Source organism: Nothobranchius furzeri, chromosome 7 (genome assembly GCF_043380555.1).
Source record: "Nothobranchius furzeri strain GRZ-AD chromosome 7, NfurGRZ-RIMD1, whole genome shotgun sequence".
Taxonomy (NCBI): Eukaryota; Metazoa; Chordata; class Actinopteri; order Cyprinodontiformes; family Nothobranchiidae; genus Nothobranchius; species Nothobranchius furzeri.
In genome coordinates, this window is record NC_091747.1 from 31,256,132 (window position 1) to 31,281,112 (window position 24,981).

General features: G+C 42.8%; 1 protein-coding gene across 3 annotated transcripts in view; it reads right to left on the reverse strand.

The window, feature by feature from the left end:
• The window catches only part of LOC107382779 (E3 ubiquitin-protein ligase HECW1), a 185,510-nt gene that overhangs the window by 151,955 nt on the left and 8,574 nt on the right, over positions 1–24,981 (reverse strand). For 2 of the 3 annotated variants that reach the window (XM_015955065.3, XM_015955067.3), the window contains exons 2-4: positions 9,271–9,592; positions 8,804–8,911; positions 5,065–5,159 (exon numbers count right to left, since the gene is read on the reverse strand). In XM_015955065.3, coding sequence (XP_015810551.3) covers positions 5,065–5,159; positions 8,804–8,911; positions 9,271–9,592 — 525 coding nt within the window. Of the gene's footprint in view, positions 1–5,064; positions 5,160–8,803; positions 8,912–9,270; positions 9,593–19,371; positions 19,430–24,981 lie in introns of all 3 variants that reach the window. The other variant, XM_015955066.3, reaches the window with a different exon arrangement.

Below are 24,981 nucleotides of genomic sequence, written 5' to 3' on the forward strand. Positions count from 1 at the left end.
TCAACTCATTCAAGACATCACTAAGAATTGTTGTTGAGTTTCTGCAGTAGGACCAGACCTCCCAGTACAAACTGAGCAGATGAACAGAACACTGGGAGTCTTGCTGCACTACCTGAACATCATGCAGAAGAAGGTTGAAGACAGACTTCACTGGACAAGTGAGAGAGAAACCATTAGCTTATTTTCTTAAATTTAAAACTCCTGACTGAATTATCATGTTGAGCTCATGTTAAATGGTAGACTATAGAAAACCAGAAACTTAATTTAAACATTGTTTTTTAATTTGCACGACTATTTGTAACTTTTTCATTCCTGTTTCTTTTTCCAGCTTTGGGTCTGACCGCCATGTGGATGTGTGTGGTACACACCAGCTACCTTGTACTCTGTGCAGTTCTGCTGATGTTCCTGTATTCTTCGATTTTGTCCTGGGCCTGGCTGCTCATGGTGTTGCTGAATGCAGTGAAGGAGGTCAACCAGCAGCTGGTGCTGGATCGGACCAGCCTCAGCCTTCTGCTGCTCACCACATCTCTGGGTGACAAAGCAGCTCACCAACAAATATGTCTTTGTGAATTATTCTTCATCAGGGTTGTGTTTGTGTGGCTTTGTCTGCAGGCTAGGGTTTTTTAAGTCCATTGTGTACTAGTGTCCAGAAAACGAGGACAGCCTGATGCCATGGTGCCACCTGCATTATATAACATCATGCCACAAAAGGAGACGGTACCATCAGGAGACACATCCACAAGCCTCCACACCTCAGAGGTGAGCCTGCAGACATGATTCCCATTTAGGAAAATCATGCTTAATAAGTGAGACTTTAACAGAAACGGGTTTAGCTCGGTTTGCTTTCAGAGACATGAAGGACGACCGAGCAAGACAACTTGAGTCATGACCATTTTTTTATCAGGTCTCATAATAATTCCTTCCCTTTTCTAGCTGTACTTCCACGTTTCCTCACTTTGGACAGGGTGATCTCAGCTTATCAGCAGGGTCTCCTCGGAGAGGTCTGAGCCAGAGTGAGAAATAACAGTAAAAAGCATTCAAATGAGCTAACGAACTGCTAGAAGAATGAATGAACATGTACTGTAAGTCTCCAGTTTCATGTAACAAACATCAACTGCCTGACGTCTCAAAGCAGAGTTCCACAGGGATGGGGCACAGTAGGGGACATACTTCTCCAGAGTTTTGCTGTGTCCATCAGTCTGTGTTAGTAGAATGCACTAGGACAGTGTAGGTGTGGCTTTGTACAGAAACAACTTCAGGAAGAAGCTGGAGCCCGAGGGCAGAGGCAGACAGCCATCTGTATTGATGAATTGAATCAGTTCTTAATGAGATTAAATTCTGTTGTGACTGTCTGTGTCAACATGCCCAGCAACCCCCCCCCCCCCCCCCCCCCCCACCACCACCACCCACACACACACCCATACACACACCCATACACACAAACACACTCCTGTACAGCAACTCTTCTTTACTGCCACCCTCACTCAGCGAGAAAATGTAGACAAAAGCTGAAACTGCATGTGAATCAACCTCCTCCGTAGAGTTGTTGATCTTGTTAGACTCTTGTATCGGTCTGAGGTGTTTTGGTCAGACACAGGAAGTTGTCACTTACACAGAAACTTTTTGTTTCATCTCGTATCGGGTACTGTGTGCCATGCTTCACTCTGTGACCAATAAAGTGAATAAAATTTGATTATTTATGTATTGTTATAGTTTGATATTTTTGTCCTCTAACAGAGGCTTCAGCCCAACTCACTGAAGAGCTATTCAGAATTAATCAGCTGCCACAGAAAACGAAAGCCATCCTCTTCTGAAATCGTCTTAGACTTTTCCTTTCCACAGGTATCAACTTCATCAGACAACACCTAGACTCGAAGATAGATGAGAGCTGCATGGGCAGCAGCATCTCTGATGAGGACTTCTTTGCATCCATGAAGTCAGAAAAGCCAGAAGCAGAAGAACTGGAGAGGTGCCTTTCATATCCATCCACTGAAGGTATGGATCTATTGGTTTGCTTTCCTCACATCAAGAATCTGGCAATCACAGTCAATACAACTGCCCTGCATCTGCATCTGCACCTGCAGCGAGTGAGAGACTTTTCAGTCAGGCAGGACTCTCAATAACTGCTAAAGGGTCACAGCATCACAGCAAGAAGCTTGAGAGCCAACTGTTGATGAAGTTCTTCACTGAGTGAAGGCTCGACATCTGAATGGCTTTTGTCTTCTCTCTCTCTCTCTCTCTCTCTCTCTCTCTCTCTCTCTCTCTCTCTCTCTCTCTCTGTCTGTCTCTCTCTCTCTGTCTGTCTCTCTCTCTCTCTCTTTATATATATACAGTTGTGGTCAGAAGTTTACATACACTTGTAAAAAATATAATATAATGGCTCTACTGAGTGTCCCGTTATTTCTAAAACTCTGATTTTTCTCTGATAGAGTGATTGGAACAGATACTTCTTTGTCACAAAAAACATTCATAAAGTGTGGTTCTTTAATGTCTTTATTATGGGTTAACAGAGAAAAGTGATCACATTTGCTGGGTCACAAATATACATACAGCAGTGCTAATATTTGGTTACATGTCCCTTAGCCATTTTCACTTCAATCAGGCGCTTTTGGTAGCCATCCACAAGCTTCTGGCAAGCTTCTGGTTGATTCTTTGACCACTCCTCTTGACAGAATTGGTGAAGTTCAGTTAAATTTGATGGCTTTCTGACATGGACTTGTTTCTTCAGCACTGTCCACATGTTTTCAATGGGGTTTAAGTCAGGACTTTGGGAAGGCCATTCTAAAACCCTTATTCTAGCCTGATTTAGCCATTCCTTTACCACTTTTGATGTGTGTTTGGGGTCATTGTCCTGTTGGAACACCCAACTGCGCCCAAGACCCAACCTTCGTGCTGATGATTTTAGGTTATGTTGAAGAATGTGAAGGTAATCCTCCTTCTTCATTATCCCATTTACTCTCTGTAAAGCACCAGTTCCATTGGCAGCAAAACAGCCCCACAGCATAATATTCCCACCACCATGCTTGACTGTAGGCATGCTGTTCTTGGGGTTAAAGGCCTCACCTTTTCTCCTCCAAACATATTGCTGGGCATTGTGGCCAAAAAGCTCGATTTTCGTTTCGTCTGACCACAGAACTTTCCTCCAGAAGGTCTTATCTTTGTCCATGTGATCAGCAGCAAACTTCAGTCGAGCCTTATGGTGCCGCTTTTGGAGCAAGGGCTTCCTTCTTGCACGGCAGCCTCTCAGTCCATGGAGATGCAAAACACGTTTGACTGTGGACAATGACACCTGTGTTCCAGCAGCTTCTAATTCTTGGCAGATCTGCTTTTTGGTGATTCTTGGTTCACTCTTTACCCTCCTGACCAATTTTCTCTCAGCAGCAGGTGATAGCTTGCATTTTCTTCCTGATCTTGGCAGTGATGAAACAGTGCCATGCACCTTATACTTACAAACAATTGTTTGCACTGTTGCTCTTGGGACCTGCAGCTGCTTTGAAATGGCCCCAAGTGACTTTCCTGACTTGTTCAAGTCAATAATTCGCTTTTTCAGATCCATGCTGAGCTCCTTTGACTTTCCCATTGTAGCGTTTGTGGGCGTTTGTATCCAATGAGCCCTATTTACCTGGCCTAAGAGAAGTCACCAGCTGTAGTCACTCATAATCACTCACAAGAAGTTAAGAGGCCATGCTATGAAGCTCAGTTCACTGACACGTTTCTAAGTCACCTAAATTGCTAGATCATGTTGCTGTATGTATATTTGTGACCCAGCAAATGTGATCACTTTTCTCTGTTAACCCATAATAAAGACATTAAAGAACCAAACTTCATGAATGTTTTTTGTGACAAAGAAGTATCTGTTCCAATCACTCTATCAGAGAAAAATCAGAGTTTTAGAAATAACGGGACACTCAGTAGAGCCATTATATTATATTTTTTACAAGTGTATGTAAACTTCTGACCACAACTGTATATATATATATATATATATATATATATATATATATATATATATATATATATATATATATATATATATATATATATATGAATATATGTAATATGTGTGTATGTATACCGGAATAGAATCTACTCTATATATAACTACTTTTTTAGTCTTACTTGAGTAACTATTGGGATGACTACTTTTCACATTTTCTTGAGTAAATTTCTGTACTTTACTCTGCTAGATGAATGTGGGTAATGCTGTTAATGTTACTGGGGCTGCTGGCTGGATAAGAAACTTGAGAGGGTGCCTGTTTCCTGTTTCCTGCCCGGGTACAGTTGCTGGAGCAGGCGCCTTGTTGTTCCCGTTTCTCAGGGCAGCCGATGTGCAGACCGGCTCCGATGCAAGGCTGTAGCTGTAGCCATGCTGGTCACTTGTGGATCTCTGAGGGAGACCACAGAAACACTACAGCTCTTTTAGTTGATGCTGCTTCACTTTTGAGTTGCTCAACTGCATTTTTCTTGGTAATAGTTTGCTGGTTTCTTGTTAAAAACGCCCAGAAAAACTCTGTAAGTTTCACATTAGCAGCGGTCTGAGGCTCTGCCTCTAAGTTAACAGTACTAGTCCACATTAGATCCCCACAGTCGACCAGCATGACTAGAGCCTCGAACGGAAGCCAGGCGGCCATGCGGGTGGGCTACCCCAGTCCCCGAAGCCCTTACTTCTTGGCTTAGCTTAGTTAGCAAGTAGCTTCATTGGCTCATTTGAAGAAGAAGAAAGAAGAAGAAGAAAATATAATTTCTATGGCGCCTCTCAAGATAAAAATCACGAGGCGCTTGTTCCAATTATAACAGCCCCACCTTAGCTCCACCTCTTTTCCCATTTTTGGATTGTCTGGGTGTGACTAGACATGTGACACAGTCCAAATGGCGGTGGTGGGAACCTCCCATTTTAAGTCAAAAACGTTTAATTGCAGCCTATGGACATTATTTGTCCAGTAGCTCATCACTATCAGTGTGTGGAGGACTGTAATGTAAAGCGCTTTGGAGTCCCTGGTTTAGAAAAACTCAATCCAAAAGTACATTTATTTAATGAATTTTATAAAGTCCAATGAGACTCACCGCTGCACAGCCCTTCTTGATGGTCACACTGGGAGTAGTGGCTCTCAGAACTCCAGTGACACCGTGGTAATACCTGAAGCACACCTGGGTCTCAGCTGTGGAGGAAACATGACAAACACTTAAATTATTGAATGAATTATATATTAATTATAAAAATAAACTGACATTTATAATAGTTTAATAGTTTTGGTCCTCTGTTTATAAAAGCTGAGCAATTTTGTTGTGAAAGGTTCTTCCTACATCAACTCTGACATGGTGTCTGTTTTCTACATGTCTTCTGGCATTTTTATTGAAGGTTTAGAGACATTTTTACTGATGCTACTAAACAATCTTAAATAAATGTACAATAAAACAGCAAAAGTCCATCTGAACTACAGCTTTTCTAAACTTTAAAAAACTTATTTGTTGTATGAAGTTGAGCCCACACAGAAGAGGTGATGGGGATATTATTACACACTCCTTATGTTTACTAAAATGGGGACACACAACAATACAAAAGGAGCAAGCTATCACTACATTAGCCTGATGAGGAAATATAAAATCAACATTGTTTTACTGAACAATCATGATAATAAATCACAGTGCATTTAGTGCCAACCACAGCCTTAAGACATGTGTTCAACGTGCCCAAGTCCATACTTATGAGAGCACCATGTGAGCACCTGTGTGTGTACACGCGCTTGTTTATGTAAGGTTTGTCTATAGGAGCGTCCAATAGAGAGTGTGAGGGACCACAGACCTGCCCCCCAAAGATGTGTAGAAGATTGAGGGCGCTCCATGTCCGAGAGATCCAGGAGCTGTCCCAGAATGCACGGACCCCAGGGAGACTGTAACCAGAAAAGCCCCAGCCCCCTCTCGAGAGGCGCAGAGGATTTCCCTGAGGGGCCATGACCAGCAGCTGGCAGAGTCCCAGGAGATATCAGCGGCAAGCCCACAGGCCCGCCCGCAGCCTCCCACCCCCCAGCCGGCTGAGCCCGGAACCTAGCGACCCTGGACCCAGGGATGATCAGCCCCGCCGGGGACCCAACAGAGCCCAGGGATTCAGATCCCACCAGGCAGCCACCAGGATCGATCAGGCAGACTCCAAAAATGTTAAACCCCTTGACCCGGTAGCGGCGAACACTCAAGCAGACCAAGGCACCAAACTCCATACCAAATGTGGGAGGGGGAGGGTAGGCGAAGATGTGTAGCAACAAAAGAAGCCCCAGGAGAGGGGAGGAGTCCAAGACCCCACCTGACATATACAGTCATATACAGACACAGTCACACACTCCCTCATGCTCACACATACACATACAACTTAAGACTTACAAAAATGAACGCTAGACGCCCATTCACGCTCCCCATACACACCCTGTTCACTCTGGTCCCGGTACTGCTGCACAAAGGGTCCAACCATCACCGGTTCCTAGAGTTCGCCCCTTTCTGCTGGGGTGCTGATGAGCAGGCACCCCCACCCAACGCTGAGCAAAGCATCCCACCACCCAAGACCCCAACCAGATGGCCAGCTCCCCCTCCTAGCCTCCAGCCCCGGAAAGCCAAGCAACAACAGAGGTGCGCTAAGACCCCTAGTCTCCCTCCGCCTGCTCCAATACAGTGTTAGTGCATGTTGATGAGGTGTATTCCATGGCCGTGGTGAGCAGGCAGTGCAGGCATCATCTGGCCTATGCCAGCTGATAGCCCGACGGAGCCCGAGGGCACCAACCCAGCCCCACCCCAGTAGAACATCTACTCCCATCCCTGCATTTGCACAACTTCCACAATATTTAAGACATGAGACATCCAGGTAAGTTTGGGTCCTCCCCTTCCTGGACATCCCCTTCCCCCGTGATGGGACAAAGTTGTTATTATTCCAGAGGAGCCATGGTCCACCTGAGGCCCTTGAGCCTGGGCCATGCACTGCCACTTGTTCCTGCCTTCTTCAAGGCAGCTTACGAGCCAGGACTTCATCCCCAAGTCCAAATTAGAGGCAATTTCTTAGTGTGAAGTGAAAATGTGGTTGTGTGAAGCACAAATGTTAACCATTAATATTATTAATGGCGTGACGGTGGCACAGGAGTTAAGTTGCAGGTTCAAGCGCCGCTCAGTTTGTTGCTGTTGTTGTGTCCTTGGGCAAGACACTTAACCCACCTTCCCTGCTGGTGGTGGTCGGAGGGACCGGTACCCTGTGTACGGCAGACTCGCCTCTGTCAGTACGCCCCAGGGCAGCTGTGGCTACGTCGTAACTCATCCCTACCAGAGTGTGAATGTGTGTGTGAATGGGTGAATGACTGATTGTATTGTAAAGTGCCTTGGGGGGGGGGGGGGGGGGGGGGGGGGGGTTCCAGGACTCTAGAGGGTGCTATATTAAATACAGACCATTTACTATTTACCTTTTATTGAGGTGTGACTATACTGATAGATTTACATTTTTAAATCAACAAGTACTGATCTGGTCTAATTTAAAATCTGAAATGAATCATTACAGGAAAAATATTCATGTTAACCCATCATTCATTCATGTGAAGTATAGGACACATTATTAAAACACTTTGGATTTAAACAATTTGTTCATTCAACAAAATATGATTTTATAAAGTTTTAAAGTCATTATTTGAGCCAGGGAAGATAGACATTATTCAAAGAGGATAGATGAGACGTCTTGCATCTTGTAGCCTTGAGGACTCATGATGTACTCAGGATTATTTAAGAATATCGGCTCAAGTTAATTTCCTCATATCGGCAACACTGTGTCGAATTGACCTGTATGAAGAAGTTTGGCCTGTAGTTAAAAGTTCACTTCTGGTGATTTTTGATGGAAAACATGGCCGTTTGTTTTGTTACATTATTATCACCATCACCAACCCTATTATTACCATCTTTATCATCATCATCATCATCATCATCATCATCACCATCATCATCATCATCATCATCTTCTTCATCATAATCATCACCATAGTATATCTGATCATCATCATCATCATCATCATCATCATGGTATTAGTGTTTAATATGTAAAAACACTAAGATGCTAACATTAAAAAACTATGTGGTAATAGCTTGTGTGAAGAGGTGAGTTTTGAGTTTTGATTTAAGAAGTGGGAGAGAGTGAGTGGTGTATCATCATCATCATCATCATCATCACCACATTGTCATCTTCATCACCATCATCATCATCAACTTCACTTTCATCACCTTCTTCATCATCATCATCACTAAGTTCTATTTCTTTATATGTGAGCGGATCATTTCTTCACACTGACTCCATGTCAGTTTTCAATGTGAACCAGCTGGTTTCCTGGGGTTCTAGCATGATGAGGATGAATGTTTGCCATATAAAATTATAAACACTATAGTCAGATGTTTACACTTCAGAACAGAATAGAACCAGTTGAGTTAATAAATTGTTTAATTCAGGTTTACCCAGAGTACAGAACCAGTGTGCCCAAGGGGAGAGGATGGAAGTCTGGACATAAAATCATGTTTCTTTTCTCTTGTGTTGCACATTTTCTCTAATTTCCCTCTGGGATTAGTAAAGTATTGATTGATTGATTGATGATTGATTGATTGATTGATTGGTTGATTGATTGATTGATTGGTTGATTGATTGATTGATTGATTGGTTGATTGATTTAGTGGTTGGATTTACGGGAGACAGGAAGAAACAGCGGCTTGTCATCTTAGCGAACTTTCTGCATGACTCAGTATTCATTTTCAATCATTCATGAACCTGTTCTGCTTGTTTTTTTAAACTTACATTTACTGAAGTGGGATCCAGAATCTATTTTCCAAAAGATCTGCCCTTTATGAGATCCACTGATGCCTCGGTTCTTGTAGTCCAAAAAGTTTTCAGACAAATCCTCATCTACAAAGAGAAATGAGATTACATGAGCTGCATATCTGTATCCTCCAGCCACTCTAAACCGTCTGTCCTCCAGTCACTATACTCTTTCTATTACCAGATTCATCATGAGGGGAAACATGCAGTAATCGTCACCACCTCCAGAGCGTTTGGTTCCTTTTTTTTTCAAGAGACTTTTTAACATATTGAATGTTTTTAAACATAGCAGCAACATGAGATTCACCCAAAGCGGTGTCTCTAAACACCTTAGAAAACGAATGAAAAAAGACGCCAACACATGAATGAGGCTCTGGGTGGTAATTCAAGTAAGTACACCCTTGCCCTAACTAAGTTTAAGAGTAGTTGGGATTATAAAGACGTACCAATGAGATACATTCCAATCCAGTCTCCAGCATCCACCTCCTCCTTGATGTCCCACGTGATGACCAGGTCCTCAGGCTGGCCGATGGTGTAGTGGGCGGAGCTGACCGTGAGCATGGAGCGAGCATCTGGGGAGACCAGGTCGGTGTCGCTAGTGGAGCGCGCTAATCCCAGCATGAAGGCATCCTGGTTCAGACCGTTGACAGCGTAGGTCTCAGGGCTGAAGCTGTGACGCGCTGCATCCTTGCAACGCTGGCGAGACTGGCCAGTACGGGTCGGGGAGGCCATAGCAGCCAGGCTCAGGAGCCGGTTCTGGTACAAGTTCTACAACAAATCACACAGCAGAATGCAATTTCCCATCACACCACTTCTGACCTTAAAGCAGAGGGGCTCAATTCTGATCCTGGAGGGCTGGTATCATGAATGTTTTAGTTGTTTCTCTGCTCCGACACACTTGATTCAGTGCTTTTATCACATGTTCTGCACCTCGTGAAGCTCTGCAGAAGGCTGATTAAAATCAGCTGTGTTGAAGCAGGGAAACATCTAGAACAGGGGTAGGCAATCCTTGTCACTATCCGCCATAGCTTTTTCCCTGTTCCAACAGACTTGATTTAAATCAGTAGATGTCTGCAGAGCTTGACAACTTGATGAGCAGGTGAATCAGCCATTAAACTAGGTGTGATGGAGCTAAAACATGCTGGATAGCAGTCCTCCGGGGTCAGAAATGAGCACCCCTTTCACACGTGAAAATGAAGTTAGTGTGGTTTTGAATGTGTCATAATCAATGATGAAATAAAGAAAATTCATCAAAGTCCAATAGACCCTTTTACTACCTACACCATCAAAAGTTGCGCGCGCAGCCTGGCAACGAGAGTGAAGGCTTCCTCATTCACACTCGATACTAAAACAGCGTTTTAAACCCTTTGTTTTGAAGTTCTGAGCACATAAAAATGTCGGGTTGTTGCGTGTATGGATGCCAGAACCGCTTCTCTTCAAGCAGTGGACTGAAACTTTACAGAAGTCCGAAGGGAGCACATCCATTTCAACAAAATCGGAGGCGTCTGTGGCTGCAGGCCATCAAAAGGGTAACTGCAGCGTTTTCTGTTTCATCCTAACACAAAGCTCAACTTTGAATAAAATTGCTGCTGCGTGGCTGCAGCATGACCCAAGTCTGGAACATCAAAATGACAGAATTAAACAAATTTATAGGCTTTATTTCATGCTTCAACTTAACATTTCATTCCAGTTCATCTGTATTTTCCCACTGCATATTAGTATAATCTGTATTTCTCTAAAATTAACATGATTGTACTCTGAGCACGCTAAAAAAAAACCTATGCTACACTCACCCTGCCATGCAGGTACAGTTGGCTGTGAAGACGTAGTTCTCTGGTTTGTTTACTATGACCCAAGCCTCGTACATAGCAGTCTTGTGTCCTTGTCTTTGGCTAGGAAGGACTTCTGCCTTCAAGACGCAAAACTCAGAGTCTATGTCGTGATATTTTACTTTCTGTACGTGGCCACAGACAACATAGTTGTATGTAGGGCTGCTCAATTAATCGAATTTTAATCAAGATTACGATCTGAGTTTTGAACGATTATAAAAAACATAACAAGCCGATTATTTGCTCCTCCCGCTTGCGCTGCCCTAAGTTGCAAATGAAGTGCTCCTCACAGTGTTGCCAACTTAGCGACTTTGACGCTATTTCTAGCAGCTTTTCAGACCCCCTTCTTGACTTTTTAATCCTAAAAGTACCTAGCGAACATCTCAGAAACATCTCTGGTAACCCTTAGCTACTTTCTGGATAACTGTCGTCGACATTTCCTGCAGGTTAGCTAAACACTCCGCCTGTGCTCCGGACCGTTCTTCACAACATTAGGAAAGGGAATGATGCAGTGATGTGTCGGTCGCTAAAGACAGCTCTCGGAGCCGGCTCCTTGTTGGATTAACCAGAGTGAGTGACACACACACCGCACCTGCGGTCTCCTGAGCAGCTAAAAACAGCTAAATGTGCGCGTGCGGCGTGCTAAACACACGTGCAGCTTGCCCGATTGTGTGAGACCGGGGTGGGGGGGTGGGGGGTGCAGCTGTGGTCGGGACAATTATTACATTAACTGATGGGCCTGTAAATAAATAGTTTATAAATAAGGTAGAAATAAGTTCCTCACGCTGATAACTAATCTCTCTGAGGACACAGTGCTACAGCACCTTGACACGACTCAATAAATGTTATGTAACATTTTGTGAACATCAGTTTATTTGCATTTATTTGTTATAAAGGCCACTCTATAATTCTTGCTGTCAGTATTTGCAAGATATTGGTATTTGGGTCTGTACTGGTTAGACTTACATGAGTTAAACCAAGGTCTATAGCCCTTGGGTCATAGACTATGAGCTATAAGTATATTGGTCCTTTTATCCTGGGAATCAGGAGTTCTTTTAGTGATCATCTTGTTTCTTATTTTTGTCCTGATTGTGCCCTGAGCAGTTTTATGACTGAATAAAAACAAATAAAATCAACATAAATTGAAAAATCGTCCTAAATAATCGTGATCTCAATTTCAGTCACCATAATCGTGATTATTATTTTTGCCATAATCGAGCAGCCCTAGTTGTATGCATCTAACGATTTGTATGTCCGTAGCTTCTCACATGTGTACTTACTGGGCCTCTCCACTAAAAACGTATATATATCGGGCCACTGCATATCTGGCCACGCACCTACATCTTCCACCCGTTCCGTAATGCCACAGGGATACGGGAGTCTGTTGCCATTTGTTAAAGTGAGTTTAATAATATAACATTCAAGATTTGCCGGCGATAACCCCGCAGCGTATGCCTGACACAACGCCATTCTCTGTTGCCAAGCTGCGCACGCATTCTCGCTGACGTCATATTGTTTACAAACAGTAAAAGGGTCTATTAACTCCCAGACTACACCAGATTCACAAGGCCAGCTTCTTGGGCCAGTTTACGTGTGAACATAACAGTGGGGCAGTCTACATGTGAGATTTATTTTGATGATGAAATAAAATCATGAGCTTGCTAAATACATTTCTGGATTAGTTTATATAATTGAGGATTTGTTTGTTGTCTCTGTCAACAACAAACTGAGGAATGTGGCCCACTGTTGCTGTAATTGTAACTTCACTTTGACGTAAAAGTTAATAGAGTTGTGTAATGAAGTGCTAAATAATTTAAAACCATTTTTTAAAGAGGCTGTACGTGAAACTAGCAAAATGACAATGATGGTAAGCAGCTTTCATGCTTTTGATGTAATCTGAACAAAGTCAAATACAAGTCGGGTGGTGCAACCACATACATCACATACACCACCGGTCAAAATTTTTTACAACACCTCAATTTTTATTTATTGTAGTTTAAGTCATTCAAGACCAATGACTAGTTTGAAATGGTACAAAGTTCAGTGGTGATTTGTCAGAGGTAAAAAAAAGGTAAAGTTGCTCAAACGTGGAAAATATTGTACATTTCAGAATTACACAAAAAGGCCTTTTTCAGGGAACACAGCTGTTGTGCAGCAATGGAGGTTGATCAAGCCATGAAAGCTGGTTCTAATTCCCACAGGTGTTCCAACTTTTCTGGATTGCTTACAACCCCCTCTGTCTGCATAAAAGCAGTGTTGGAACATACTGTGGTACCATACCCTGGTGAGCATCAGTTGAACAGTATTGTACTGCAGATAATAGACAGACAGACACACACTCACACCATCATATGCAATCAAAGGGGTCATGCTGCTGTGTCCTGCTTTGTGTATTCCTATAGCTGCTGTACTCAGTTCCATGTTGGTGGTTATGTTTTTCAAAGAAGTAAAGCTAAATAAATGGACAGTGCACTATAGTACAGTTTTTTTCAGTTATAATATATATATATATATATATATATATATATATATATATATATATATATATATATATATATATAATATGTGTGTGTGTGTTTCCCTGCTGCCACACACCTGACATTTGCCAAAACGTAGGCTAAAAAGTCAATTGTGATCCCACGTGATCTGTTTCCAATAGAACGCAGGTTGTTGCAACTGTAAGCTGTACAAAAACAGGTATAGTTGTTTTCTTTGCGTTGACTCCAGTTGGGTTTGGAGAGTGAGGAATCCATCCAATATGGCAGCATTGCTGTTATACTCTCCTCCAGCGCCCAATAGGGCATCTAGGTATTCATGTCTAAGGGTGAAACAGAATCTCTCTGTTGCTGTAATCAGCATTCATTTTTTGCAGAAATGCTGTTTGCTGGATACTGAAAATGATAGCTGAAGCTGCTGAATAACTGAGGTGGAGCTGAAACTCTGAAGATTTAAGAACAAAAATCCCATCGTGCTTGTCAGTACAGCCTTTTGGGCTTTTTCAGTTGAAGAGTGGAGAGAGCAATACTGATCAGCAGAAAATGGAAATCATGTTTTCTTTTTAATTTAAAATCAGAAAGGGGCTCAATGTAGAAGAAAACACAACACAAAGATATGCTAAGTAAAAGAAGATTTAAGTAAAAGCATCTTCACCATCACCATAAAGGTGACCAGACCGTCAAAATTACATAAAAATAAAGGAAATATGTTCCAAAGTCGGAGTGCAACAGCTTTGAAAAAGTGACTTTTATGGCTGGTCTTTGGAACCTTGTTGCATAAGGCTTCAACAGTTCAGTCATGTAAGGAGGAGCTTGACCATATATGGGCCATTCCCATCTGTACCGGGTCGGCCCGGGCCGGGTAGCCCCAGTCGGCCCCAGCCTGGCCCGGTTGATTCCACACATCCTTGCCTTAAGCCCATGTGGGCTGATTCTACCCACCAATCAGAGGCTTGCTCTAATGGAAGGTGTGAATTTGCTGTCAGCAGTGGGTGTGTTGGCCCTGGTCGGCCTGAAGCAGACCCCCTCGAGAAGAGGGCTGAGAATGAGCCTTGGTTGGCCCGGAAAAATACCAGGCCACCCAGATATGTAAACAACCTACGCTACCTGGCCCGGGCTGACCCGGTACAGATGGGAATGGCCCAATAGAGTCCTGAAAGTTGGTTAGGATTCTAACCAGCCCAGAAACATCAGAATAGGAGTGGTGTGAACTCTTCTTTTTGCTCCAGTTAGGAGCCTCGCTGCAGAGTTCTGGACCAACTGAAGGAGGTCAAAGGCTTTTTAAATTATTAAGAAATGTGAAAATTGTGTAATCTAGGCGGGAGGAGATGAAGGCATGGATAACCATTTCAAGTTGATGCTTTGACACCAACCTTCTCTGTTTGGAGATATTTCTTAAGTGATAAAACATTTCAGACCAGCCTTTTGAGTAGCCTTCAAGATACATTTATTGGTTAAAAACAACTGTGTGTTGGAGCAGAAAAAGCATGAAAACGTAATGGATACCAGCCCTCCAGTCCTGCAATTCAATAACTCTGCCAGAGATGGGAATTGTGGCATCAACACGTCATCTCCATGCCATGTTTTTGTTCTACTCAGCCACTGAACCAGGTTCATTCACTGTGCTGATGGAAATCACCTAGTTTAGTTGCTGAAGAAAAACATGGCATGGAGATGACTTGTTGACGCCACAATTCCCCATCTTTGACCCCTGGTCTATGGTATCAGTCAAGTTGCCCTGTTTATACTCAAACTAGTCCAACATGAGGCTTCGATGAAGGAAGCACCATAAACCTGTTTTGAAGTCACTTCACTGGCTACGTTTTCAGTATTGGCTCACTTTAAAATTTTACCTTTTGTATTTAAGTCTTTCAATGGATTGACTCAATCTTATGCAGTCGACCCTCTACAGCCTCATCACCCTCCTTGTGCTTTTAGGCCAGCGGATCAGTTACTTCTTTTTGTCCCATTGCAAGTCTTGAGGGGAGAGGGCTTTCAGGGTTTGTGCCCCTAGACTATGAGCTCGCCCTCCAGGTTAGGCAGGCAGTTTAGTCCTAGCTAACATTATTTCTCACAGGCTTTTATTAGTCAACAATGGTTTATGTGCATGATTTTTTTCTGCTTGTATAAATTGATATAGGTGACATTTGTTTTTTGTTGTTTATTTATGTTTGCAGTAAAAGTTTCATCATCATCATCCTCATCATCATTTTCATTATCATGAGGTTGCTTCTGTAGGTGTTGGACTTTTATTTGCTCTCCGTCTCTTTTCCTTTGGTGGGAAACTGAAAGCTGTGCCTCCATGTACTGTATATTCATGTTTATCCTGCATCTGGCCAAATTTACGGTTCACATTACAGAAACATCATCATGTGGATTATTTAAATGTGACCTATTACTGAAATTATGATGCGATATAATCACCATATTTAAACATGTTTCAGTTTCAGTAATCTGGATTATGCTGTGTGTACATTGTCTCTAACAAACTGTCACAGTTTAGCCTTGGATTGGGTCACCGTAGATTAGGTTCATAATGTGAGGGATTAAGTCCGCATCAATGCACATGCTGAAAACAATCAGTCTCACTGATCTCAGTGCAGTCAGAAAACAAAAGCACAATCTCATTTAGAGACAACGTAAAGACCTGGTGATCATGCTCAGTGTGTGGAGTGACCCCATCCAGATCTACAGAGTGTTTGGGGTCGATACCGTGATCCTGGTCAGTTGCAGCATTATTACGAGCATATCTGACCGTGAGAAGAGTTTACTCTGCTGGGAGCTCGGATCAGATCCGACACTGCTCCAGTTAGAAAGCAGCTTCAGGGCACAGCTCTGTCAGTCTCGCCTGATCACCGATGCTGCAGGAGCTTTGTGTGAGGCGTAGGGATGCAACGGTATGAGGTAAAATACCGGACCGTTCTGTACGCCCTGCACGGGACAATCCGCCCTCCTGTCCCACGTGACTTCGGTACTCCCATTGATTTTGTGCTGCTCTTTAATTTCATGCTTGGCACCATGCGCATTTGCCTGTCCAGGTAGATGAAGGCCCACCCCTAAGTTAATGTCCAATCACCGTTGTGCATCTGCGTCCTCACCCGTACAGTTAGACAGCTGGCTGCGAACGAAGAGACATGAGGAAATGGCGAGCTGCAGTGGAGTTGAAAGGAAAGAGTTTGAAGAGGCACCAGGCTCTTTTAAATTATCAGTTTGGAATTATTTCGGATTTGGGGTTGAGTACAACGATGAAGGAGTAAAAACAATCAGCAAAAGTTACACTGTCTGTAAACAATGTTTGGCATGTTTCATACTCCAGTGAAAACACGAGCAACATGTTAAAACATATCCAGCGAAGGCATCCAGACATAAAGCTTCCTGAACACAGGTCAGTGGAGCAACCCGCCGCACAGGCACCAGCAGCAAAACAACTGTCTATCGAGAATGCTTTTGCTCAAACCTACCGGGCTTTTTCAGAGAAACTTAAAAAAATTACTGATGCATTGGGAGTGTTTATCGCGAAAGATCTGCAGCCTTTTTCTGTAGTCGAGGATGTTGGTTTTCAACATTTAATGAAGACGCTCGACCGATGTTATTCTGTGCCCAGTCGCACACATTTTAGTCAGGTCGTCATCCCTGGTCTTTACGACAAAACGCGCAATGCCATCGAGAGTGATTTGGCTAAGGCAGAAAGCCTCGCACTGACCACTGATAGTTGGACTTCTCGGGCAACACAGAGCTACATGACTGCGACGGCTCACTACATGCTGGACTAGGAGATGAAAAGTGCCGTGCTGCAGACTCGCCCCCTCTATGAAAGCCACACAAGTGCGCATTTAGCAGAAGAGATAAAAAAAATGCAGTCACCGAGTGGAAGCTGGAGCGGCCAAACAAAACTATACCCGTCGCCACAGATAATGCTCCAAACGTTGTTAATGCACTTAATGAAACTGTTGAGCTAGGACCCCAGATCAGCTGTTTTGCTCACACTGTGAATCTCACTGCAAAGAGGGCTGTGTCAATCAACGGTGTGTCCCGCCGCCTTGGGAAGGTGAGGAAAGTTGTCACCTTTTTTCACTGCTGCACGACAGCCAAGCAAGCACTTGCTGTGAAACAGCAAATGCTAAACTTACCAAAGCACACGTTAATTCATGATGTGATAACCCGGTGGAACACATCACATGGCATGTTGTCACGATATGTTGAACAGCAGCCTGCCATCCACTCTGCATTAACAATGGACAAGAATCTGAAGAGCCACATCAAGGGCATTGCAATGTTGACTGATGATGAGCAAAACACGGCAGAACAACTAATTGAAGTTCTCAAACCTCTAAAAACACTCATGAGCAGTGTAACAACCCCTACAATTTCAATGATCCTCCCACTGAAAGAAATGATTCTCAAGTGCATGGCCCCTGGAGGTGAAGACAGTGCAGGTATCAAAGAGGCTAAAGAAGCCATCGCACAGGACCTGGATAAAAGGTACACCGACCCTGACCTTCAGAAGTACCTCCAAAAAGCCACAGCCCTGGATCCCAGGTTTAAACCCCTGCCCTCACATGATGAAGCCTCCCTTGACAGACTTTACAGAGATCTTGCCACAGAAATTCTGGAGAATGAACCACAGGTATGTTGATCATATTTCCTGTGAATCCATGGCTGAATTTATATTTTATTTTTTGTAAAAAATGTATATAAAGGTTTTAACATTTCATACTTGTACAGAACTGTCTATGATCAAACAGCAATTTAGCTTTTCTCTGTTGTGGCAATTACACGGAGTTCACAGGAGCAAAATATAAACATTAACAGCTGTTATTCTGTATATTAAAAAATTGTCATTGTTTTTCCAGAGACAACTGGAGCCGGAGACGATGTCACCCACAGAGCGACAAGAGTCAGCCTCTCCACCTCCAAAGAAGACGGCAATGGCAGAGCTATTTGGGGAGGTTTTTAAAAAAAAAAGATCAGGTCAAAACTCTTGCCCAGGTAGTCGAGGATGAAGTTGCTTCATACAGGTTGGCAGACACTGGCGTTGAGGCCGATCCTTTCAGGTGGTGGAAGACCAATTAGCATAAGTTCCCTCATGTAGCTAAAGTGGCAAAACGGCTCCTCTGTGTCCCAGGGACTTCAGTTCCTAGTGAGAATTTTCTCCACTGCTGGGGACATTGTTAGTGCAAACCGGTCTCGCCTTGCACCAGACAGTGTTGATGGACTCATCTTCTTGCACAAAAATCTCTCAATAGTGGATGAGTAAATATTGCACGTTTTATCCTGAATGCAGGATTATTTACTAAATTATTTAGCTCTGCTTTTTTGTTCTAAGCACAAGCTAATTTATTTTTGTTAAAGGTAAACCAAACTTTTTCGTTCACATTGTTGTCGAGGACGGGAATTGTTTATTTAGTGTGTTTGTTTTACTTGCGTATATTTTAAAATTTCAATTCACTACTGATACTTGAAGAAGAGGTTGTATTATTTCGTGTTCAGTACACCCTAAAGAGGGTTCATTTATTCCATACTGTGATGTTACAGCACAAGCCAACTCCTGTTTGTTAAAACGCAAAATGCACTTTTACTTTTGCATTGCTTACCTCATGTATCACGTATCATGGTTGGGAACCATTTGAATATTTTCAAGTGTCTTTGTTTACATTTTGTAATTTTTTAAATATATTTTGTATTGCATACAAGTGATGATTGAAAGAGGGTGTTAGTGTTCAATGCAGAGAATGTTAACTTATTTCATATACTGATGTTCCAATTGTGGCATTCTGTTTTCGCTCTGAAGAAAAATAAAATGCATGTTTTGGAATAAAAGCTGTCTCTTTCTGCACAAACATGTATCGAACCGTCCCGTGGACCGTGGCCTAAGTACCGAGGTACGGACCGTACCGTGGGCTACCGTTGCACCCCTAGTGCGGCGTCAGATGAACCATGGCTGTTGGCACCCAGTCGTGTTTCATCTGTTTGACTGTCTCACCCACAGAAAGGGATATGAATAAAGTCATCAAAAATAGATTTGGCACATGATTCAATTTTATTCTTACTTCAAAGCAGTTAAACATATTTTATGATGAGTTTTATCCAAATGTTTGTTTAGGATGATGCTTTAGGTGTCTGTGATGTGTCAGATGTACCTACAGCTGTGTGGACGTGAGGAGGAAATGGAGAAGGTGATGGGTGATTGTGGTGGGGAAGCAAGGCAAAGGGGGGCACTGACCTTAATACTACAGAGCTGCATCAGCATAATGACCAGAGAACCCAAAGCAGAGAAAAACCTGAGGGAAGTGGGAGGAGAAGGGTGGTGTGTTACAATTCATGAATGCAGCAGGTGAGAGTCAACGATGGCATGCTGTTGCATACTCATGTCAGAGGAACAACAACACCATCACAGTCATCCTCCACTCATACTTCATCTTTATCAGATAAAATATGAATCACTGAGAAAAATCAGATGGAGAGATGGAGAAACGAGAATCGGGGAGACAAAGACACAGTGGAGGACACCGTGGGTTTTAGATGTCACCTAAAACAAACCTCAAACCCCCCCCCCCCCCCCCCAACCCCCCACCCCCGTGATCCTGCAGCCAGGAGACATTTGGCTTTGAGAGCTACTGCGCTTTAACTTATTATCACAAAATGTGATTCTCTGAAGATCCAGATGTGTTTCGTTCACAACAACCCCTAACCCAACGCCGCTCCAGTCAGAAAATAACACGTTTCACCACAACATCAGCTGAACTTATCAAACTGTCCTGGGCTTGAGAAACACAATTTAGATGTGGATGCTTCTAGGAGTTTAAAACATCAAATCAGTGGTTTGGAGTTTCACATAAAACAGAAACAAACTCAGCATTTAAACACTGTAACAGCACTGGATGCAGTTTTCAGTTTCCTGTGGGAAAAAACAGCACACGCATCATAATTTACCATTGGCTACAATCAACTAGTCTAACCAGTCACCAGACTAACCAGAGTGGTTAGTTTGTTAACCCCATTAATGATCAGACCAAATGGAAGAATCCTCTACCATCCCAAAGCAAGTGGCGGATTTAGCAATTTGGGGTCCCAAGGCGAACACAGACATGGGGCCAGCCCCCTTACACAAAATTTTCGACAATCTTATTGACATGAGTTATTTTCACTTTTTATTAGTCCTCCTCTTTTTTCCTGTCTTTCTCTCCCTTTGAGTGCCTTCAACATCTGCTCTGCTTTCTTCTTCCTGTCAGTGCTCCTGTGCTTTTGCCTTTCTTTGTTTTTTCTTATTTATTTTCCATTTTGGTCTATGTTTTCCTCCCTTTAAACATTTTCCAAACATTTTCCTTTTCTGCTTCTTTTTAATGTTTACATAGAAAAACGACGTCACTTCAGAAGTGAAGATAAAAGCTTTTTTAAAGCATGCTGCTTCTTTCTCTTATTGGAGCCACGAGGATAACTCTATTACATGCTTAATGTTTTGGCTACTGCTTCGAGTTTGTTAAGAACGCTCCCGGCTCCCTTCTTAAAATTATTTTTTATGGCACTTGGCAAACAACAATTTGGTGCATTACTGCCACCAACTGGATTGAACTGGAATGACTACCAATCACTTCCTGTTTGTGCATCGGCATCTTAAAGGAATAGTCCATTGTGGCATTAACAAAGGGGTGCCAGCAGTCAGGGCTAGGGGACACCCCAACATAATGGGGCCCCAGGCGGCTGCCGATCTATGTCTAATGGTAAAACCTCCACTGATCAAAGCTGCATCTCATCATGTCTCCTCTGACTCAAACAGCTGAGTCGCTGTAACGTTAGGAGAGGAGGGATCCGTTTTCCTCATGAAAGTCACAAAACCACCAGCCTGGACCGTCACATCAACTTAGAGTTTTGCAGGTTCTGGACAAGCTAGATGTGTAATTATGATAGCCAAACAATTAAAAGTGGATAAAAAAAACAAGGGCCTTCATTTATCTTTCCAACACATTCATTAGCAAAATCTTTAATAATTGGTTTAAACACATTTATTATACTTGTAGCATACTTCATTCTTTTACCTGCTGTGATCCCTGGGATTGGCCAGCAGGTAAATAAATACCTGAAGATAAATGGACGGCTCCCCTAGGTCCTGCTAGAGAGGGGGAATTTGTGTTCTTCAAGTCAAACATGAATTTGTTATTTCACCAGATATTTCAATTTAAAGTTTAGTCATTTTGATTTCTTCTTTGTGGGGTGCAACATGTGACCGCCAGAGGAAAATGGTGCAAAACAGGCTAACTTCACTCCGTTCTCCTGCTTGGAGGCATACCATACCAATTTTTTTTGTAAAGCACCATTTCAAAATGGCATGGCTGCTAACAAAAGTGCTGTAAATAAAAGAGCCAAAAGCTTGAACAAATCAACACAACACAATGAAAGCATGAAAATCAGGTAAAGTACATAAAAACATAGCATAAATAATCAAGGATAAAAATTCCTACTAAAAACAATAAAATAAGAGAACAGTTAACAGCACTATAAAAAATAAAAATGTTGCGACGAATGATAAAAACCATTTGAAATGGCACAAATAAAACCAAAAAAGCTACAAGATGGTGCGAGGTGTTAAAAGTGAGCTACTGAATGATAAAAACTAAATTAACAAAAATAAATCCGCAGGGTCTGAAATACATTTTTTTACTCACCGGCCAAGTTGGCTGGTAGATGATGAAAATCTACCGGCCAAGCATATTTTTTACCGGCCAAAATTCTAAACGATTTAGATCTACCTAAAGCATGTTATTCTATATTATGTTCATTCCAAACAGAGTGACAAAATAATTAAAACATCAATTAATAAGAAAAACAACTCTTTTGTAATTTTTACTATTTATTTATTTATTTATTTATTTTTAGAGATGTTTTTATGAACTCTTTCATTGAAATCTAGTCAGACTCCTTGTTCTCTCTGTCCATGAAGTCTGGCCTCCTGCTTCTGACACCGTGTTTGTGCCAAAGCATTACAGCCTCATTTGGGTCATAGTCCTTGATCTCTGGAGAACACAGCTGCACCATGAGAATGTCTGAAAGTGTGTCAGGGCTAGGGTTGTCACGGTAACCGGTGTAGCGGTAAACCCCGGTAAAAAAGTTGACAATAATAATAACCGTCTTGTTTTTAAAAAAAAAATTATCTCGGTGGATTACCGTGGCTGCGGTGTAGGCGCGGTGACCCTTACTAGCCACTGTATCATCTGCTGAAGTTGCCGGTGGCACATGCGCACTTTGTTGTTTACAACCAAAACTTTCTTGAAGCTAAAGCTGAAATAATGGCCAAAGGAGGAGACGGCAGCGCTCTGGACATTTATTATCCCTCAAAGAAGACAAAGTCGGAAGTATGGGCATTTTTTTGGATATTTGAAGAATGCCGAGGGACAGTTGATAGAAGACGGCTATCCTGTTTGCAGCACGTGCAGAAAAAGTGTCTGTGAAAGGCAGCAACGCTTCAAATCTCATGACACATCTGCGTGGCCATCATAATGTAGCCATTGTCTTACGACTCCACCATCTCCAGTTCGCCACTTTTCACAAAATCTTCTGGTTGCCACTGGTCCTGGTGGTTTTTCTAAAGCACCATTCGTGTTAGTGGGGCTAAACAGTATGACATCTGTTTTGCTGTCATTTAACCGTAGGCAGTTTTGAGAAAGCCAGGATTTGATTTTGAGAAAGCCAAGATTTGACCTGAGAGAGGCATTCTGACAGAGAAAATGAGTGCTGTTGGCTAATTTGAAGGTAGATCTGGCAATCTTCTTCGTAAAAATGGTAGTTAACCCAGAGACTTGCTAAAATCTTACCAAGTGTTAGCATGTAAATTGAAAAGAGGAGAGGGCCCAGGATGAAGCCCTGCGGCACTCCCCATGGAAGTGGAACATTGGAGAAGAGCAGTCTTGTATATGAACACTAAAACACCGATCATTAAGGTATGACTTAAACCATTCAAGGGCCAAGTATCCAACATAAAGTATGGACGGCTTGCTTGGATCGCAGATGTATCTCAGGTTATGTGTGAGAGTGTATTCTCTGCATTATCATTCTGGTAACTTACAGATGGTAAACACTTTTAATTCCTCGTTCTTTACCTCAACCATGACATGCACACCAACAAGCACACACACACACACACACCCCGGTAGGCTAGTCTGGGCTCACTGACAAACAACAAAACCTCCGTAATCAGAAGGTTGCACGTTCAATCCCTGCTCAGTCTGTCGCTGTCGTTGTGTCCTTGGGCAAGACACTTAACCCACGTTGCCTGCTGGTGGTGGTCGGAGAGACCGGTGGTTCCTGTGTACAACAGACTTGCCTCTGTCAGTGCGCCCCAGGGCAGTTGTGGCTACAATGTAGCTCATCACCACCAGCGTGTGAATGGGTGAATGAATGATTGTGTTGTAAAGCACCTTGGGGGGTTCCAGGACTCTAGAAGGTGTTATATCAAATACAGGCCATTTACCATTTCTATAGGGTGAAAGTTTAAATTGTTTTACTAGAAAATCCAGCAAATGAAATATTAACGTCTCATCCAGACGTTTTCTTCCACTCACTCCACAACAAGAAAGCCGAAAATTCATTCTCCCATATTAACATGGCCGCCATGTCCCAGAATGCAACTCGTCATCGCGTGTGATCACAAGCCCCATAGAGCTCCGGGAGTTGACGTCACTTCTCCCGGCATGCAACAGTTCAAATCGAAACGGCGCCATATTGGCAGGTAGAAGCCGGCAGCTGGACTATTTGTTATTGTCAGAAAACTCAATCAGACAGGAAATATGGTAGATTCCTGTTGTGCCCCAGGATGCAGAACAGACGCGGACGACATAAGGAATGAGCCATCTACAGGATTCCCCAAGATCCGGAGTGCCGCAAATGTTGCATCATTGTAATAAAACGCGCTAGTGACCGGATAAAATGAAACTATGGGATCCCGAGAGTAAAGGTTTTCACTTATGCAGCGACCACTTCATATCAGGTACTTAAACCAACTTTTCCTCAACTGTGTATGGTGTTCATTTTAAATGCTTTTATTACGATTCTTAGTGGGCTTCCTAAACTTATTTTGGCGTGGCTTTTTCTGTCTCATTACTCATAGCAACAAGTAAACATCACGTAAAACGTTGCCTCGTGAGTTCTGCATGCTGCCGTTTATGTGTTTTATGATCACAGCAATTAACCGGCTAAGCTGTATTTAATTTTTAAGCAATGGTTGATCAATTGTCAGATCACACATAAAAAGCACTTTGGATTGCTATTATCTGTCTCACCGAGACAGCTCTCAGACAGATCCTGAGATGCTCCTGCCTGACTTATTTATTTTATTCACGGAAAACAATCAAACTAGTGATTTCTCTTGGCGTTCAGTTTATACATTCAAACAGCACAGCACTCTGTTTAAACTTCTTACATGTAAATCTGTTATTTGTCCATCCATTTTCAACCGCTTATCCGGAGTAGGGTTGCGGGGGCAGTAGCGCCGAGAGTCCCAGACTTCCCTCTCCCCAGCCACCTGAGCCAGCTCCTCCAGGGAAATCCCAAGGGGTTCCCCGGCCAGGTCTGGTAAGAAGTCCGCTCCGACAGCTTCTGGCATTTTTAAAAAGTATCACAGGGGCACGGTAAGGGTCGGAGATGTTTAGTCTATTTAATTTCTGACTATATAAAACGATTTCTTCGGTTTTAAAGTGTGATGTAAACTCCGACGAAGTAAAATCAAAGCCGATCCCGTTCACGTTCATGTTTACGATTCGTGTTTGTTTAGCTTTTTTTACCTGCCAATATGGCATCTACTAACTGAGAGTCACGGGGTCCGGAGCTCTATAACTGGACT